Genomic DNA, 19,024 nt, shown 5'->3' with positions numbered 1-19,024 from the left:
GGGGCGAGAGATGAGTATGGAGATGGGTGTGCGGGTGTGAAACAGAGGCACGTGACTGAACGGGGAGGCCGAATACACGTGCTACAAAGGAGGGTCCCGTGATGATGTCATCCCCGCAGCAATTAACTAACTTCACATGTATCTCTCTCCCATTACCCTCTCTTATAGTGGTGTTGACAGCCATAGGGCACATTTCGCAAAAGTGGGCCAATGGCGAATTTGAAAGCGGGGATCTATTTTTTGGGCCTAGCAGAATCCAACAATAGTCTTGGATTACCTATACTGTCTCTGGAAGTGTCTTTCACATCTGTCATGAATCTCGTGCAGGGTTCGTGTTTCACATTAGACTGCTATTAAGCTAATAGGGGTTATGTTTCAGGGTGAGCTATGAGGTGGCTAAGAAAGCTGACTAATCGATGTCAAAGATGAACATGTGGGGCTCAGCTGTGCGAGAATGACTTTGGAGGACGTGCAACCACTGAGTCGCTATTGTGGTTAGTCACTGTTGTAGGTAATCACGTGCTCCATACTCAGTCTAGGGCTCGGTCTACTTGTAGATAGATCACACTGATTCAGGCTTAGTGTGCTTTTTTAATTACACACTCCGAGAGCTGTTGGACTGTGGAATGACTTGTCTGGGATTGAGGAGCTGGAAATGAGCTCTCCAAAGGGGTAAGGGGGTACTTGTAGTAGTAGGTGGGAGGCTGAGAAGAGGACGAAGAGACTGGTTGAAAAGAGAAGCGTTCAAAGAGGTGACCACTTGGTCGTATATCATTGTGCATCAGACAATTGGCGTTCATCTCGCTATACAACCAACTATACGAGCTCAACATGATGTGCTGAATCAGTTAACAACAGATACACATGCAGAAGTAGAAAGGAAGCGATACCAAGGGAAACATCAAGAGTTACTAAAATGACCGCAAAGAGTTGCAGGGTCCAATTGCTGTGATTAGAAGTCGAATATGGTTGATATTCGAGTGAGACGAGTATGGACAATCTCAGTGGGTGTATCAAGTGAGTTGAATCAAGTGGGATGTAACAAAATGGTGTAGAATAATAGAATGCAATACTCTGCGGAGACTTCAACTAAATCCCAAGTATGTACAACAGTACCTAATGTAGTGTAGTCGAAATCCCACTTCGGTAAAGAGTGAACTCAGCGCCAGTCACTGAACTCTCTATATGAACAACAGTTGCGTACAGCAGTTAAGTACAGTACATACACACAGTAGTACAGTATGTACTACAAGTAGCTCACATAGGACAATACTTGGCTGGCTGTACGCTCCCCTAAAACCACTGCCTGAGGGAACATCTTCTCCATTGCTGTCTCTTAACCAATAAGATGAGCATGGCCTTTTGTTGTACCAAACATCTTCGTGAGCATGTACCGCGGTTTCAGCGCGGTTGGCTTCTTCTCCCTGACCATTCATCTGTCTCGTGTCCTTCTAGATGTAGCCAGATGTATGCCTCAAGGGTTGGGAATTGTTGGCCTTACAGGTTTCAACCAATTGGTTGAGATCCTGTCGGCATACGCAACAACAACAAGAGCTCGCAATCTGTTTGTAGTCGATAGACGTCTCATTTACGCCTGCTCAACCTAACCGTGTCTAGGATGGTCAGTCAACCGCTGATCTTCAATCTCGTAAAATTAGACCTGAGGCCGGCCTCATGAATTCATAGTCGTCACGAGCGCTTCAATAGGAGGTGAACCAGGTGGTATCCTGGCCTCTGTAGTGGACGAGACACGGTCGGACCCTGTCTCTCGGCTCGGTGCACTGCTCGCTGGTTTCGTGGAAAATGTACTCAACGTTCTCGCCTGGAGTGTCATGAACAACAAACGCGGTGATGTTGAGAGGCGCCAGAAACATCGCGACTGCTGTGGTGTTGAACACACAACATGATGTTTTGGTTGTAGGCGTTTCTCCCGAGGAACATCTGGTATTATATCTTTCAAATGAGTTAGTCCGTACGGCCAGTTCAAAACGGTAGAGTGTCGGTATGTAATGTTGGTGTGGGGAGTACAATGGTGCCTTCGGATTGTCGGTAGGAGCTCTTGGAGGTGGATTAGAAGGTAAGTCTTTTGACTCTCCTCAAACGGGCTCCAGTTGACGAGACAAAACGAAGCTTATGAAACTTGACGGGCTTCTGCGATGCGTGTGCGTGGACTGGGAGACAATCGGGAGACACTTTTTTATGGTAGTATGACCGCGACGAGTCCGCATATATGTTTGGTGTGCGCCAATATCACTGCAAGGCAAGCTGAGAGGGTTCCTTAGGAGTCACAGCTACTTGTAGTAACCTAGCTCACACACGAACAATGGATGAAAGATAGAGAAGAGATAGTAACATTTGTATTGATATTATATAAGGATTCACCTAAAACGCCTATGTGCCTCATTTTCTCTCTAGCTGCTGTGGAAGAAACGCTCATGTGAAACCCTTTCGACACTCCTCAGACGGTTCCTCTGGATTATGTGACATACAATGGAAGTTTACCTAAATTTAGTGCTAACTCAACCTCCAGCTATACTAGAGCTAAGCGAGGTATTCTGTTGTGATCACAATGCCTATATTTCAGTAGGAAAGTGGTCTCAAAATTTTGATATCTCTTCTGGATCACGTTTTCACCCCTTCAAGTTACCTTGGTAAAGTTTCCAATTCGGGATAAAATCCCAAGAGACCGTTTAGGGAGTGTCCCATTCGGTAGTAGGTGCTGCCTGAGTAGACTTCACCCAGAACATGCCTGTTGGGGAAATCAGATGACGATCAGATTATGACTAGAAAGCGACCACGTCACGTGGTCAGTTAGGCAGCTACTTTTGATTGGTAGCAAGTCTTTTGTTACTAAGCAGAACAAGCCGTGACCTCGACGTCGACTGCACCATTTAAAGTTCCATTAAGGACGCGTCTCTACACGATAAATTTCTGTTGGAATACTGTACTATACATTCTACACACCACTACAAACACCACAACATGACCTATAGCGCTGAAATCGAGCAATTGGTGGCTCTGGGCTCCAAGGCATACGCTCTGAAGCACTACGAGAGCGCCACCGAGACTCTGGGCCAGGCGTGTGAGAAGTACAGTGACGAGACTGGCAAGGAAGATGGTCATTTACTGTTTCTTTACGGTCGGGCTCTTTTCCAGGCCGGAGTGAGTTCTTCCAATGTTCTTGGCGGCGGAGAAAACCCCGGAGAGACTACTGGCGAGGAAGTTGAGGTTCCTGTGAAGTCTTCTGGAGCTTTTCAGTTTGAAGAGGCTCCAGAGGAGGTCGAAGAAGTTGAAGAGGTCGAAGAGGAGGTTTCTGAAAGCAAGGGAAAGGAAAAGGCTGAAGAAGGTGATGCGGGGGAGGCAGAAGAGGAAGGAGAAGATGAGGAAGCTCCTCAGACTGATTTTGAGGTGGCTTGGGAAGTCACTGATCTGGCCAGAAAGTTGTTTGAAGATGAACTTGCCGAGGAGGGGGTTTCAGCGGAGCGGATCACAGAGATTGAGAAACAGCTGGCCGAGGTGTACGACATCCTGGGCGAGATTTCTCTCGAGTCTGAGAACTTCAACCAGGCCGTGGTAGATCTGGGACGGTCGGTAGAGCTCAAGGATAAACACAATGAGTTCCAATCAACTGTCATGAGTGAGGCTCATTACAAGTACTCTCTGGCCCTCGAGTTTTGTCCCGAGGACTCGGCCAACAAGCAAAAGGCCGTGGATCAGATGATTCTGGCAATTGACTCGGTGAAGAAGCGAATTGCCATGACTGGCGAGAAAGACGACGATCTAGTGTCTGATTTGGAGATTCGGCTCAAAGATCTCAAGGCCATTGCCAAGGGTCAGGCTGACTTCGATGCCAAGAAACAGGCCGTCATGGAAGGTATTCTGGGTAACTCTTCTGATGATGTTGTCAAGAACATTATGGCTGCTGCAGGTGTCGGCGGATCAGGAGAGAAGCAGGTTAACGACCTGTCTGGATTGGCTGTTCGAAAGAAGGCCCCAAAGCGAGTTGCTCCTGTGGCCGTAGAGGATGAACAGAGTGGAGAGAAGAAAGCCAAGGTGGAGGAGAAGGCTGCTGAGGAGACTGAAGAGAAGAAAGAGTAGGAGTAGGAGAGAAACCAATGGGATGGTCGCTACTGGTGTATAATTAATATTGTATTGTTTTGAATCGAGTTGGATTGTAGTCGACTAAGAGCCTAAGACACCCCTGTTGATTTCGTGTATTGGGGTTTTCTGCCGTCACTTGATTGCACAGTTTTGGTTAGCGAAGAAATCAGCACCATTGTCACATGGATACATGGCTCTAATGGAGTTATTTTCCAATCCGATTGTTATTTGTCTCCTTTTAGTTTTGTTTTCCTCTTTTTTGTTTTCCTAAAATCACCTAGCAAGCAAGGACTCCAACAATAGTTAGGCTTTGTTAGCTTCGGTCACATTACTTGGTATATTTCTTAAATGCACCACCCGCATATTACATGCATGAAACCACGTTGCAGAATATATTTTCACATCTCGCACTACCCATTCGTCTCAGCACAACATGTCGGCCAAAAGCGACTCGAGAAACAACAAGGCCGTGAAAAGCGACGAACCCAAGAAACGGCGGCGAAAGAAGGCCCGAACCGCCGAAGTTTCGGACTCCGACTCCAGTGACAGTGAATCTGACCGGGCGGAAGAAGACGATAATGAAGACAACGAAGACACTACAAATCACGTAATCGACGAAGGTGACGTCGAAATGATGGAGTTTGACAAAGATGATGCTGCTGCTGCCGCTTCGGCCCAGACTATGGACATCCCAGCAGAACTGCAATCTCTTCCAGCTGACTCAGCCAACCCCGAGTTTCAAAAGTTTTACCTGAACCTGGTCACCTCCGAGTTTGGCAAGGATATGGACGAGCTGCGAACGAGCAAGACTTTTAATGACAACACTCTGGGTTTGTTGGTTGATGCGCTAAAGCAGGGAGTGAATGTGTTTGATGAAAAGGTGCAGGGGGAAATTGTCCAGCAACAATCATGAGCAGTTTGAGCGAAGCTGGAACTGCGATGATTGGGGTGAGCGAACAGTGATGAGCGCGCCGTCTTGAGCGCATTATCATGAGCGCACAGTCTTGAGCATATGAATGTCTGGATAGTTGTGGACACTGAGGCTGCGAGAATATACATCGCAGTCACAGCTATTGAAAGAGAGGAGACAGCTGTTGATCAGTGACATCCATTTTGTCAGCCTCTCAGTGTCATCTCCAACTGCCGAGGAAAAAGGATAACAGGTATTTAATAGAATGTTTTCATGAAGTGGAGCACTTTTGGCGTGCAAGCAACGGTGCCTGTAATGAGTAGATATTGTGCTACTGGGAAATCGAGTTAATCCACCTGTAGAGCTCGCTCGGGCGGTCTTTTTGGTACAGACCACGTGACTATCATTGTCTACATGATTGTTTCGTATTCCCTGTTTGCCTTATGCACCTGCAGCAAGTGAACACTACCGGTGTTCCACAGTGATTTTACAAGAAGTCATCGTTACAGTCATTTCTCAACGAAACTTGTGTGATAACAATTGCTTATAGAGACTGCTAGATCAAGTTTCCTTTTAGACCGCTCGAATCGGTTCAGTCTTCGGCATTTTGTAGTGTCCTTGTCATGATGTTCCACTTACGGGTAAGACAGTAGAGCTCCAGTCCACCCGAAATGCTCCAATTAAGAATATAAAAAGGTAAATAGAATCACCTCGCCCTCCTCAATCTTACAGTACCATAAATTCCTTGATCCCGTGACACCCTCTCATTTTCACAACTCCTACCTTTCATCTCAACTGAGTTTCGATTATGCAGGAACAGTAAAAAAGTAGAATACGAGCGAACTGGCAAAGACAGAAATACCACCAGAACGTCTCTCCTGCTGGAAAAAAGAGGACGACAGGACTCGAACCCGCAGCCTTTGGAGGACGTCGTTCAGAAGAACCGAAATCCAATGCGCTACCATTACGCCACGTCCTCAGGAATGTGCCGACTTTGAGAATTCTGGACTGTGCCTGGTGATGTATGATGACTCAACGCTTGAATAAAATAAAAAAGCAATAAAATATTTTAATCATTTCAAAAACCAATATGTTTAGTAACTATTTGAGTCAAGTCCTTCTGCGTTTCTCACTTAAAACCGCTTTAGTAAGGCTCTTCGGTCGCGTTCTCTATTCCTTCCATTTTGTTAGAAATTAGTTAAGAAGAAACATCACTTAGGGTACAAAAACGGTGTTCCAGGTATCTTAGGACGGTATGAAATGTCTTATTGTGAAACCTGTACCCTTATAAATGAAAATATAAGATAATATTTACTACGAGTCTGCCTACATTTGCTGATGTTGCCACTTACGGAAATCAGTGCCTTTTCTATTTACCTAGCTCTAGTTGAGAGCTAAACAAGGTACGACCCCCAGCGACGCTGCAGTAACGTGAAAAAAAATCGGGCACTTGCTGTGGGATCACGTGGCCCATATTACGGTATAAAAAGGTTTCGCTTATCGTCAGGTGGCATGCTCTTTTAGAAGAGTTGTCCTGAAGCTGACTGACGCCCAAACAACATCTACACGAATCTTCAACTAATATCGTGAATGCCACTATCGTGACTCAATAACACATGATTAATTACTATTATTATTCACCTCCTAGACTGACAACTTCTGACCTTTTCCGAGGTTCCAGTAGCAAAAGAGAAAGGCGATGGCGAAGGCTCCTCCTGCTGCTGAGATGCCCACAAACGGCCAAATGAGATGCGGATCGACCAAAGCCGGAGTCAGACCTGTCTGAATAGCCGTACTGAAGGCAGACATAAACAGTAGCAGTGCCATAACAAGTGATCTCATATGTTCTGGAGCCAGAGAGTAAGCTAGTTCGTATGAGGTAGTGATGGCAAAGATCTCAGACAAAGCAGTACAGACATAAGGGAAGACTTGCCACCAGATGGTGATTGGAGCTACTCCAGCTTCACATTGGGTGGCATAGTATCCACAGGGGGAAGTCTCGTAGATTCTCCATTGAAGAATAGCTCCAATCATGGGAGAAAAAGCTGCCAGCATAAAGCCCAAAAAGATTCGGAACGAGGCCCGAAAGTTGATTTTGTAGCGTCTCAGTAGAGGATATAGTCCGTAGTTGACTATCGGTACTGCCACAATAATCGTGAGAGGGTTGAAGTTGTTGAGAAGATCGTTGGGGACTCCATTGGTGATCATTGAACTACCCTGAGAATTAGACAGTGCTCCAATGCCTCCATCGTTGATAAAGTAGATTGGAAAGAAAAGGAAGAAGCGGGTGGCTTTGAGAGTGGCCCAGACGTCAGTTTGAAACTTCTCGGAGTATGTGGAGTCCTTCTTGAACAGTCTTTGGTAGATGACTCCTAAGAATCCAGCAATGAGAGAATCTTCAGAAGCAGGAGCCTTGTAAACCCTGTTTCTGATGATCCAGAGAAACAGGGGGAGGAAGAAGTAGAGAATAGTGGGAACCAGAAAAGCGAGCCAAAAACCAATTCTTTTTTCGGCATAAGCAGTTCCCAGACCAAGAAAAGCTCCCACGTTGATAGACCAGTAGTAGACGAGAGTCATTCGTTGAAGAGTCGATTCTTTGTCAATCACCACGAGTTCTCCATTGGGCATCTTCTTCACCCAGTTGTTGTCTTCTCTGTACTGTTCCAGCAATAGTGGAAGCAAGTTGGGCTTGAAGAGACCGGTTCCAAAGGCAAAGATCATTAGTCCAGCAATAAAGATTCCTAGAGCAGCTTTCTGGTGCTCTATGATTCCGGGAATTCCGGCAATCACAATCACAATATGGCCAATTCCACAGATGATCGTACCGGCCCAGATGGTCTTGAAACGTCCATATTTGGAATCGGCAAGGTAGGCTCCTAGAAGAGGTGTCAAGTAGGATAAAAACTGCAAAACCAGAGTCAGAGCCGTGGCGACTTGAAGACCCTGATCTAGGGCTCCCGCTGTCAACTGAGAACCGGCAGGTGTGGCTCCCCAGCCATTTCCGCCCTTAGGGAGAGGGAACTGGACAAAGTTGGAAATGACGTTGGTCAGACCATAGTACGAGCCTCGCTCTGCGAACTCAACAAGAGACAGCATGTAAGTCATGGCTCCAATTGGAGCAGCTACTCGTCTTAGAGTCGCTCGATCTTCGTCTGTGGCAATTCTGAGCCCGTCGGGGTTATGTTCATCGGTGTAGGTGGCCCATGTCTGAGAGTATCCCTGGGAGATGATCGATGTGGTTTCAATCTCGGTGAATTCAATTTCGTTTTTGTCGTCTTTATCGATAGAGTGGGTAGTCTTTTGGTCAGTGTCCTTGTAGTAAAGACCGTCTTCTTTGGAAGGCTCCAGGTGGTCCTCCAGATGATCTCCTAGATGTTGAGTCATGACGAACAGTGGCAAGACGATAAAAAGTCGATAGACGTTTTTCCATGCCCCCAACCCGCCTATATACTACGTGTTGCTATCTGACAGCCACAGAGCCGTGTGCCAAGGGAGATCTGCTCTTGGTGTAATAAGAGTTAAGCTATGATATAGAGTAGTATCTCGCACATCGGGCAGAACATGTCCATACGAACATCCAGAAACGGGTGATGGAAGTAATCTGGGAATTTAGAGGTAGAAAAGAAAACTCCAGTTTCCGAAAAATGTGATTTTTGTCACGTTAAAGTCGGTTTCCATCGACTTGATCTCTCCACCTTCTACTTCATCATGCCAAACACTATCGCCATCAAACACTCACTTGGCGGTATCAGTGAAGCCACAGATGCCCCGCATAGATAGAGGAATGGAGCAGATAGATTGGACGCCAAGTGTCAGGGGAGGAGTTTCAAACATTTAGATCGAAATTATTGAACAGGCCTACTAGTATAATAGGGCCTTGTGCCTGTTTTTTGACGCTTCCAAGTAGCCAACTCTTTAAATGACAACAACAGCAACAACAGCAACAGCAGCAGCAGCAATAACAACAATAACAACTCTTTAAAGACGTTTCCTTCATCGAGCTGCTCCAAAATCCTACTCTATCGCCTCCTGTTCTTGCTTGTCGTACGCCAAGACACGGCACTTTTCATATTACCAAATGCAGTAATAAACCGCGCGTTACTTATGCGATTCAGACACAAAGAGATAGGTCTGAAATTCGTCGCTGCTCAGAAATTTTTCAGATCCACTTTCCATCCCAGTCCAACCACGGTAGCCCCACCTACAACCGTTATCTCCAGGTACCCACTTTTTGGCACTGCCCAAAGTGTATCTGCTAAAACGCCTAATTAGAATTAAGCGAGGTGCTAATTTGGCGTCTAAACAAGCAGCCTAATGCGGAGGTGACATCAGTGCCATGTCTGAGTTGAACAAAACGACAGCTCAGAGTCGACTTTTGAACACGAGCATACACACAGTGTGCTGTGGGGGTTATGTTAGCACAAAAAAGCTAAGTTGATGCACGCTGAAACGGCATGTTTTGTTGTTTTTCATCTCACCCACTAGGTGAATAACAATGCTCTAAGTATAGCGAGGTATAAAACCCGACCACCTACCGACACCTCTCTTTTCTGCTCGTATTATATAGTTTGCACGGCTCCAATTGTGGGTCTAAGATAAGCCACAGTGACAGGCTAATGTATGGAACTGGAGTCAAGAGAGCTGCGACGTTTTACCCAATCACCGATGTGACAGATGTTGAATAAATCTCTCAGAGACGCAACTTCAGCAGCTTGAAAAGCGGAGCCCGAATTTTTGACGTTGAGATCCGAGTCACTGCACTTGTCCTATGTCTATGCCATCTAGCGTAGATCAATTGGCTGATTCATAGAACTAATGAGGAGGTGCGAGTTGGGTTGTGACGCCTTTGTATCAGTCACATTTTTCACGCTACTTCTGGTTTGATTGCTGAAGAAGCTACCCGGGAGGACGTAGTAGTATTCCAGGTGAATATTTTACTTGTTCCAGTTTTTGCCCTTTATTTTCTTTTTCTTTTTCTTTTTCTTTATCTTTCTTATTATTTTACTGTGTATCCTGCTTTTTCCGAATACGTACGTCTTGAAATTGACACCTTCCACCCTCTTACTCAAAAGTCAGTCCTCTCATGTTCATACACAGTAATTAGTTGAATCGTTATTTTATTATGAAAATAAAAAAAAATCCGTGAAAAAATACCGTGGTGTCCTACCTCTTGAAAGTTGAAGGGTTCCCTCAGAACATCGCAACGCTGTGAGGTGAGTTAGATAAGTACAGTAAGCGCGCTTCTGTGTATGGAATTAAGTCGTAACCAAGGTTATTCATCTAACACTTACCAATAATAATAGAATCGTGTCTTCTCTTCGTATGGCTCCAAGTGTACTTTCCACGGCTTTTCCACGACATGACATGACCAGGCATAAAAAACAGCAACAGCACAGTTTTTGTTACATCCAAATACCAGAGGTTTCAGTATTACCACTCTCGCAAACCCGCTAGCATTGGTTGGCAGCAAGAAACGCCCAGGCGGAAATAAAGAGCCCGATAGTGAAGAACGTCTGGGTGGTCCAGGACGGGATCCGCAAGACGTCCACCAGCAGTTTCTCAAAGGACTTCGATTCCTGCTCTTTGTGGGACACTAATTGCTCGACAATGGCGGTCAATTTGTCGATTCGAGTGTCCATGTCAGAAGATTGAGTATTGTTGTCTGAGTTCTTCGTCCTGTAGATGCGGCATGGGTTGAAAAAGAAGCAGTGGAAGCATCAGCACACTGTACTATACTTATATTTTCAATAATAAGTGCATACGGTGTAGCAACCGCTCATTGTGAGACCCAAGCTAGGTCTCCTGGGCTCATACGGCGTATCTGCGTGGTCCAGTAGCATTTGGATAGGTGTGGGACATCGAGATGATATTTTGGAGAAAAACATAACTTCAGTAGACTCTTGAAGATAACTGGGGTAGTAGAGCAAGCGTTACAAAAAGGGGTTTCTGGCTACCGGATTTCCATAAACTCTTCTCTCCTCTCTAACTCATTAGAACACGTGACTGCACTTTTAGTCAACGTCTTTCTCTCGGCTATGCACATATGATGGGCGCCAAGAAACCTTGTTTGTGGGTCCCATGTTCTGAAATACGTAGAGTTGAAGATTGATGGCGACTCCATGTAAGTCATGTAAGTCAGATAAGCAACCCATTTATGACATGTGTTCGCATTCAACTTTGTTAGCCTCGTATTGGTCCGGCAAATATGTGCGAAATGAAATCATCACTGAGTCAATATGGAAAACCAACTTTGGGTAGCACCACTGGCTGACTGAAGGACAATAATTTTATGTTTTCAACTCCTTTTGGGGAAGTCGTCTCCCTGCTGATAATAAGTAGAAGAGGAGACTTTGTGTCCACCAGTTCCCCTGACAAAGGACAATGCGTTGCCGTTCTTGTCGCGACTAGCAATAAACAATCAGTGTCAGGCATGCTCCTTGGCCAAACCGAAAACAAGCTGCTGTACCCATACCAGGTTTTCTCCGTGATAACGGCACCCACTTCGTTGAGTCATCCTGTAAGCCAATATGTCGCCTTCAACCAAAACGGTTGCCGTGATCGCATCTGGTCCCCGAATTGATAACCATGTTGACGAAGTTGCTGGTGGTACTAGCCCAGATACCGATAGCCAGGATGTCCGCTTGATGTCTTTGGAGATTGTGGCTGTCGGTAAGGTGGGCATGGTTATCTTTGTCCAGGTTCTTAGCAAAAGGTCTTTGTTCCCACGTATCTGGTGCAGATTGTTATTAAGAAGATCTCCTATAGGGCGTCCCTGACGATCTGTGAGCAGTATGTTGCCAAGCCCTCCTTTATGCACGGGACAGCCCTGGAAGAACCTTGATACAACTTGATCGACGTAGACCTCAGAAACGAAAGCTTTACAGAGTCTTTCATTGGTGAGTTTTCTATAGATTATACTACTGTACCACCGGAGTTGTACCTCAATATGGGTGTATTGTACCTCAATATGGTGTACACTGCTCCAGCCTTTCCCATAGTCCTTGTATTTTGTAACTGGAAGTACCAACCCTGGCAGGATCTCCTTATCATGGAAAAGTCGTTGTATCATTCCAGATGAACTGATAGGGACAAACATACTGGTATGGGCCGCCTAAAGCAGCTCACAGATTTTCTTTCTTGTTCGCAGCTCTTTTACATTATTTTGTGTTTGGACAATTGGAGATCATGCCAAACACCCGGCCAAACGCCCAGCTCTTTGATAATCCCTGGCACACGTTCAAAGCTGTCGGATGAGAGGCAAACTGAGTGCCAGTGAAGTTTTGCATCCGTCTGTGGCACCACTCCAGGCTGCTTCAAAAGTCATCGCCCATGGGAACACATTGTTGCTGTTAGTAGTCGTGGCCACTTTAATACAATGTGGTACTACTTTTCTGTTCATCTATCATTCATTTCATTACCTATCCTTACTCCTTGCCCTTTCCCTTCATATACAACTGGCCGACTCTGTGCAGAATATGCTTGACCGCCACTCGCACCTCCAGCGACACGTCCTTCTCCAGGAGGTTCAGTGACAGCTTAAAGAAGTCCTCCGCGTTGGCGTTGAACTCGCTGTCAGGGAACCGCGCGTAGTTTTGCAGTACAGACACAATGACAGGCGTCCATGTGGAAATGACCTTTTCCTTGTTCTGGTCAAAGTCCAGGGCCGCGTACATTTCCATGAGCTCGAGTGCCAGAGGTAACAGCTGCTTGCCAATCGCATCATGCTGCTCGGTAGTCGTCTTCACAGGGTCCAAATACACCTTGAACGTGAGATGCAGATATGTGGACACTGAATGACTCTCCTGGCGGAACAGGTTGGGGTACTGCTTCATGAAGCCCTCCTTCCACAGCCGCATTCGCAGATCCTTGTCAGCGTTGAACGTCTTGGAAAAGGTGTAGCTCTCCTGCAACATGTCTGTAATCCTCAAGAGCTGCTTGGTGGGGATACATTGGTACACCTGTTGGTCCTGGAAGAGTCCTTCGACGGTATCAATCGCCAGCAGCTGCAGAATGCACTTGACAATGATGGTCTTGAAGATCTTCTGCTTGTCTGTTCGCTGGGGCTTGTCTTCGGGATCGTCTGGCTTTCTCGTGCTCTCAAACAGCTCCACAGCCGTGTTGGTTTTGAACAGCTCGCCAAAGGTGTCGACAATCTTGGCCCAGTGGGCGTCGTTGAAGTTGTTGACATTTTCGGTGATGAGCTGTTGGAGACAGGTGGAGCCGATTCGGGATACGGTGTCGTTCTCCTGGTTGATGCAGGTGACCAACAGATCGAGGAAGCCGTCCAGCATTCGGTCCAGAGTGGAGAAATAATGCGTGAACAGTGCAATCATGTTTCGCAGTGCCTGGATCATCGTCGTGGACAGCCACACAGACACATCATCTTGGTTGTTGAACCGGGCCATTTCCGACCGCGATTTGAGAATGACGAAAATGGGGAACAGAACCTCGGTGCAGATGGTGTCCCACGAGTCGGCCTCGAATCCGCCGCCGTACTGGACAAGCACGTCAAACAGGTAGTTGAGGGCACGTGACCGAACCTCGAGATCCTCGCCGGTCATGATAATGTCGTGGAACGACTGGAAAACAGGCATCCAGAGTCTGGGGAGCTGCTGAGGATGGGGGACACCGTTGTCTTCGGTCTTATCGTTGGAGACATCGACGATAATCGCCTTGAGCTGCTCAATTGCATGAAGAGCTGTCTTTTGAGACAACTGGTTCATGGCAATAGCGGTCAGACATTTCGTCATGGGCACGAACGCATCTTGGAGGATGACCTCAGTCAGAAGCTGTTCTCGGGCCTTCTTGACAATGTCGAAAGCAGTGTTCAAGAGAGACTTTGACGACGACGAAGTAGCCGCTCCACAGACGTTAAAGACGGAAATCCAGCCGGATCTAAACGCACTCTTCTTGGATAACAGCAGCTGCCGAATGCATTGAAGCACCATATCCTTGACTTCTCCACTCGAGTTCTTCTCCATAATGTACTCGAACGGCTGGAGGAAGTCCTTCTGGAACTTAAAGTGCGACAACTCTTCCAGATCAAGGAACCGACCCGCCAACTGCCGCAGCGAGTCCAGAGCCATAAACACAATCATCGTGTTGGGGATCGTACCGACCTTGTTGAACTGAGCGCCCATTACAGCCCAGATCGGAGTCCACTCCATCTTGATACGGCCCATGTTGTAGTAAGACACGTCGACCATCTTTTGAAGAGAAAACGTTCGGGGGTTCTCGTTGCCGGCAGAAGACTTGATTTCCTGCCAGGAGACTTCGGCGAGAGCACGCACAAAATCCACACATGAGTCCACGGGTAGAGAAGCGCTCTGAACAAAGATCTTGTCCGTGAGTTTGTTCAAAGATTCAGACTTGAGCGCAGCTTCAACCTCCGGAGTAAAGGTGTTGGCCATGTTGGGAGGCAGAGTTCGTCGCCGGTCGAGAGAGGCTCGTCCATGGATTCGAGCGTCGTTAATGTCAGGAATGGCTGTGGCAGAAACACCTCCAACGATAAGCTGGCATCGCTCGAGTTGCGAGACACAGGTGAGAATGTCTTTCCAGCCGCGTTTCAGGCCAGCGCCGTCACTCACAGCAACTTCCAAAAGCACCTTGATGGCCTCAATGTTCTTCTGGCGCATCTCGTGGAGCTGGCTCAGAGAAGTGAACTTAGCCAGGGTGTTGACAAACGACTCTCGGGGAAGCTCAATGTCAAAGAGACACGAAATCTTGATGGAGTACTTGATTCCATCCAGACACAGCTTTACAGTCTCCTCGTCGTCAGAAGTGTGCAGAGGACCGGAAAGAGCAGCCACAACAGACATCCAAACGGAATCAAACATAGGCCGGACGTGTTCGAAATGAGAAGCCACGTAGTACAGTCCAGGCTCGTCGTTGGTGGAAGACGAACCACGGAACAACTGTTCCGTTTTGGAAGTCATTTCCTTGGCAGCCTTGAGATAGGCCTCCTTGTTGACATCCTTTCCGAAACCGAGAGTGGCAGCGATTCCGGTGGGCTGCTCAGCCGCCTCAAAGGCGTTGGAGATGGCTGCGTCGGCCTGCTCGGAATCCAGCTTGATCTCATTCTTCTGAATCTCCTCAAAGATCTCCAGAAGCAACTCCGGAGGAAGATCTCCACCCTCATTAATTCCTCGGTTGTTAGACACAAAGTTCTCGGGTTTCATTCGGTTCTTGACCTTGGTGGAGTGCTGGTCCACGTTGAGCATGACCACTGAGTACGCCAGAACGTACGCCGACTCAGCATTCACAAACGCCGAGTCGGGGTTGCCAGAAATGTAGCGCTGGGCAAACTTGAGCAGGAAACGATCAATCTTCTGAGCCTCTCCAGGAAGTCGGAAAGACTGAAGAAAGATTCGAAGAGCGTCAACGTACCGCATTCCCGTGAAATCGTGGTGATCGACAAAGGCGTACATGATCTCCACGTTCTCCTTCTCATGGCCACCGAGGTAGTCTCCAATCTTGGCCTTGTCGAGCCCATCAGTCTCGATCAGGAACTTGGCAATGTCTTCTGGAGCAGAAGAGGCAACAAAACCTGACTTGATCAACGCAGCCATACCTCGCTTGGGCGACTGGTTGAACATTCGAATGCCTCCTTCGAGATTGCTCTTCTGCAGCTTGAGATCTTCAAACTGGGAAGGATCGTCCACAAAGTCGTTCTGCTGAATAGACGAAAGAGAAGAAACAGAAGAATGTCGACCGGTGGGCGTCGTGGAATCAGACGCAGCAATCGAAATGGTAGCTCCTCCAGCTGCTGTCATACCCTTGTGAGACCAAGAGTGGAGAGATCGAAGCACAGCGACAATGCACTCCAGAGATGTCATTCGAAGAGCGTACTCAACGGGGTAAGGTAGCACCTCGGGTGTGTAGGAGGTGCTGGTGAGATTTGCGGATGCCAGCTGAGGAGGCAAAGACGTGTTGTACACAGCAATTGGCTTGTGTTTCCATTCTCGGTATTGCTGCATTTGCACAGGGGTCATGATGATTCTGGCAGTCGCGTGACGCACCAGATAGTTGATGAGGGTCTCATATATATTGCCCACACCTCGAGTACAGTCGTAGTTGAGGAAGACCTCAACCAGAGCTCGAGGGTCATTGCACAATCGAGAAATGATGCCCAGGAAGTACAGCTTCTGGTGGGCGGTAGAAGTCTTCATCTCGACAATGTGGAAATAGACCTCAGTGAGCACCACGTCAATCTCCTTCTTGAACTGGCCTCGCAGGTTAGAGAGCAGCAGCCAGAAGATTTCAGCGGAGAGCTCAAACACTGCGGGAGTGATGGAGGACGCGTTTTTGGCCAGAGTCAGACAGATGTACTGTCTGACAGCGTTGACGAACGTGGTGTTTTTGGCAGCGCCGCTGGACTTGATGACCACGTCCTTGGAGAGGAACACAGTCATGTGACTCTTGAGAATGCTGTGGACCAGATGCAGAGACAGCAGCTTGGAGCGCATTTCCTTGGATCTAATGTCCACAGAGTCCGATTCAATGTCCTTGATGGAAAGCTTGGACATTGCACGGAAGACCAGAAACGCGTCCTTGGCCACAATGTCGCTCTTATCCTGGCCAGCAGATGTTTTGGCCTCCATGACTCGGTCTTCATCGTCGACATCAGCTCTGTTCAAGTCGGACAGGTTGAGCTTAATGTCTGAAGACGAGCCGTTGGAGGAAGCCAGGATGTCAGCCGTGCTCTCCACGTAGTCAAGGTTGTTGTCAGCGGCAATGGCCTTCTTTTTGAGATTCACCTTGACTCGCTCGAAAACGACGTTGACCATTTGAGAAATTGAAGCCTGGGCAACAATCTGGTTGGCCTGGTAGGGAGAGGTGACAAAGATGTTGTATGATTGCCGAATCGCCTTGAGCAAAGTGGCTCCATGAGCAATATGCTCCTCGTTGAGAACAGCAGCCATGAGAGCCTTGACGATCTGCAACTCGACTCGCTGGTCCGTGGCGTCACCTCGATGGGCCTCACAGACACAGGTGATGGCCTGCTCAATGAGAGGAATTCGAGGAGGGGGAACAATCCCGGCCTCTTCGTTGTGGGGCAAGGGAGCAGGGTCCTCGAAGAACGAGTATGTGAACATCTTGCCAATGGCGTCCAGAGCCACAACCTGCATCTCCGCGTCATTGCCCTGGCACACCAGACGCATGGGCTCGAAGATGGTCTGTGCTGAGGGGTTTTCGTCTCGGTCGAGCGACGAGAGAGCCTTGCCCACGGCGGTGGACAGGGCCGCATTCTTTTTGGCCTCCTTGGAGGTGGAGATGGTGTTGAGCGAGTTTTTGATGAACACGGAAGAAGCCATGGACGAGCGGGTGGAATTGACGGAGGAGATGGATCCGGCGGTGGAGTGGGCTCGAGAAGGGCGCACAGACACCGAGGCGTTGGCAGAGGTGCCTGAAGACGCAGGAGCAGGAGCCGCCGCCTTGTTCGACTCCTCTGTCTTCTCTGCCTCTGTCACGCTGATCGCTGGGGCGGCATTTCCATTTGTCTTCTCTGCAAGCTTCGTTGGCTCCACAGTCTCTGCAGACATGTCTCCTGTAGTTGGTTCGTCAATGGGAGCAGAAGAAGTGGCATCAGAAGAAGTGGCAGGCTTCGATTCAGCCTCAGGCTTGGATTCAGTCTCAGCTTCAGGCTTGGATTCAGTCTCAGCTTCAAGCTTGGATTCAGTCTCAACTTCAGTCTCAGGGTTGGACTCATCCTTCTCCACCTTAGCCTCCTCCTCCTTGACCTTCTCCACGGCCTTCTCGGTGGCGGCAACGGGAGGCTCCTCGGCCTGGGTTGTGAGATCTCCGGGCAGAGCCTCGGCCTTGCCCTCTTCGTTAGAGTCCTCAGTCACCTTGAGATGTTCCTCCGCTTCAATGCCATTGGTAGTTGTGGGTGTCGATGTGTCGGTGGTAGTGTCCGGCGCGGCAGGAGCTTCAGTCGAAACGGACATGGGCACATCCGGCTCCTTGTCTGCCGCCTTGTCTGCCGACTTGGCCTTGTTTTTTTTACCCATCTGAGCTCTGTGTTAGCATGGTGAGGTGGTATGCCATCCATGGTGAAGGTGAAAAGGTGTGAGCCCTTGTAGATCCGCGGTAATCGGTTGAACTGAGGCCATCACGAATACACCGTTGCACAGGCAATGTCGTGTTGCAATGCAATGCCACATCCCCCATCTCCCATACTCACATTCTAGGCTGTGCCAATAGGTGTAGTCCAAAAGTGCTGTCGTGGTGCTGGCTGGTGGAGTTAATATTCACCACATTACAGTTCACTGTTTCTTGGTGACACGTTGTACCCGCAATTAGAATTTGGCTGGCATGAGATAGTGTAATTACGAGAGAATAAAGGTAAAGTAAAATCGGAGACTACTGTAGGGTAGAAGAAAAAAAAATCGTCGACCCAGACTCCTTCCATACACTCGGCAGATCGATCTCAAAATGGCAGGAAACTCGCTCAAAAAACAGGCCGCCAACAACAAGGAGATCCTCATCACCCTGTGGACCGGCACCGTGTCCATCGACGTGCTCTTCCTCAGCTCATACTACTTTCTCGGCAACCCCGCCTCCATCATCCCCTGGATCATCTTCTCCATTCCGGCTACCGTGGTCATGGTGCACCTGGAGAAGACCTGCCGACCCAAGTTTGACGAGCGAGGAGGTCTGATCAGGCCCGGAGAAGACCTGTCCCAGCGAGGAGTAATGGAGTACCTCAAGGACATTGTCTACGTCACCTGGATCTGCAAGTTTGTGTCCGCCGTGCTCGCCTCCAACTGGGGCTTTGCTCTGTACATCATGATCCCCCTGTACGCCGTCGTCAAGGCCTACACTCTTTACTCCGAGAACAGACCCAAACATTCCGGTTCCTCAGGCTCCACAGCCAACGAAGGCTTGATCCCCAAGTCCAAGCGACAAGAGAAGATGGAGCGACGAGGCGGCCAGAAGGTCACTTACCGGTCGTAATCGATTCGATTGCCCCACCTCTCTCTGCTCTCATCTCGCTACTACCACACTAATTCC

At 48.2% G+C, this 19,024-nt stretch overlaps 8 protein-coding genes and 1 non-coding gene across 9 annotated transcripts; 3 read left to right on the top strand and 6 right to left on the bottom strand.

Annotated features, from left to right (window-relative positions):
- Window positions 1-1,700: 1,700 nt before the first annotated feature.
- YALI1_D30482g (uncharacterized protein) lies at window positions 1,701-2,228 on the bottom strand (the record flags this gene model as incomplete). The annotated part of the gene is made up of 2 exons (XM_068282835.1): window positions 1,701-2,095; window positions 2,141-2,228. The coding sequence occupies 2 exons, from the start codon at window positions 2,226-2,228 to the stop codon at window positions 1,701-1,703; spliced, it is 483 nt and encodes a 160-aa protein (XP_068138936.1).
- A 754-nt stretch (window positions 2,229-2,982) lies between these two features.
- On the top strand, window positions 2,983-4,098 carry YALI1_D30474g (uncharacterized protein; the record flags this gene model as incomplete). Its single annotated transcript, XM_503195.3, has 1 exon — window positions 2,983-4,098. The coding sequence occupies one exon, from the start codon at window positions 2,983-2,985 to the stop codon at window positions 4,096-4,098; it is 1,116 nt and encodes a 371-aa protein (XP_503195.3).
- A 436-nt stretch (window positions 4,099-4,534) lies between these two features.
- Window positions 4,535-5,014, top strand: YALI1_D30459g (uncharacterized protein; the record flags this gene model as incomplete). The annotated part of the gene is made up of 1 exon (XM_503194.3): window positions 4,535-5,014. One exon carries the CDS (start codon window positions 4,535-4,537, stop codon window positions 5,012-5,014), a length of 480 nt encoding a protein of 159 aa, XP_503194.1.
- A 75-nt stretch (window positions 5,015-5,089) lies between these two features.
- YALI1_D30420g (uncharacterized protein) lies at window positions 5,090-8,395 on the bottom strand (the record flags this gene model as incomplete). Its single annotated transcript, XM_503193.3, has 2 exons — window positions 5,090-5,222; window positions 6,669-8,395. The coding sequence occupies 2 exons, from the start codon at window positions 8,393-8,395 to the stop codon at window positions 5,090-5,092; spliced, it is 1,860 nt and encodes a 619-aa protein (XP_503193.3).
- On the bottom strand, window positions 5,902-5,990 carry YALI1_D30444r. The gene has a single exon. It is a non-coding gene; the product is annotated as a tRNA-Arg (tRNA).
- A 2,066-nt stretch (window positions 8,396-10,461) lies between the features above and the next one.
- On the bottom strand, window positions 10,462-10,851 carry YALI1_D30395g (uncharacterized protein; the record flags this gene model as incomplete). Its single annotated transcript, XM_068282834.1, has 2 exons — window positions 10,462-10,673; window positions 10,800-10,851. The coding sequence occupies 2 exons, from the start codon at window positions 10,849-10,851 to the stop codon at window positions 10,462-10,464; spliced, it is 264 nt and encodes an 87-aa protein (XP_068138935.1).
- A 584-nt stretch (window positions 10,852-11,435) lies between these two features.
- YALI1_D30383g (uncharacterized protein) lies at window positions 11,436-12,107 on the bottom strand (the record flags this gene model as incomplete). Its single annotated transcript, XM_068282833.1, has 1 exon — window positions 11,436-12,107. One exon carries the CDS (start codon window positions 12,105-12,107, stop codon window positions 11,436-11,438), a length of 672 nt encoding a protein of 223 aa, XP_068138934.1.
- Window positions 12,108-12,435: 328 nt separating this feature from the next.
- On the bottom strand, window positions 12,436-18,021 carry YALI1_D30324g (uncharacterized protein; the record flags this gene model as incomplete). The annotated part of the gene is made up of 1 exon (XM_503192.3): window positions 12,436-18,021. One exon carries the CDS (start codon window positions 18,019-18,021, stop codon window positions 12,436-12,438), a length of 5,586 nt encoding a protein of 1,861 aa, XP_503192.3.
- A 424-nt stretch (window positions 18,022-18,445) lies between these two features.
- YALI1_D30319g (uncharacterized protein) lies at window positions 18,446-18,967 on the top strand (the record flags this gene model as incomplete). The annotated part of the gene is made up of 1 exon (XM_503191.3): window positions 18,446-18,967. One exon carries the CDS (start codon window positions 18,446-18,448, stop codon window positions 18,965-18,967), a length of 522 nt encoding a protein of 173 aa, XP_503191.1.
- Between the last annotated feature and the right edge of the window lie 57 nt (window positions 18,968-19,024).

The sequence above is a fragment of the Yarrowia lipolytica genome, chromosome 1D, assembly GCF_001761485.1.
Source record: "Yarrowia lipolytica chromosome 1D, complete sequence".
NCBI classification, from domain to species: Eukaryota; Fungi; Ascomycota; class Dipodascomycetes; order Dipodascales; genus Yarrowia; species Yarrowia lipolytica.
The sequence above is the reverse complement of the archived record's forward strand: the minus strand, read 5'-3'. Positions and strand labels throughout refer to the sequence as shown.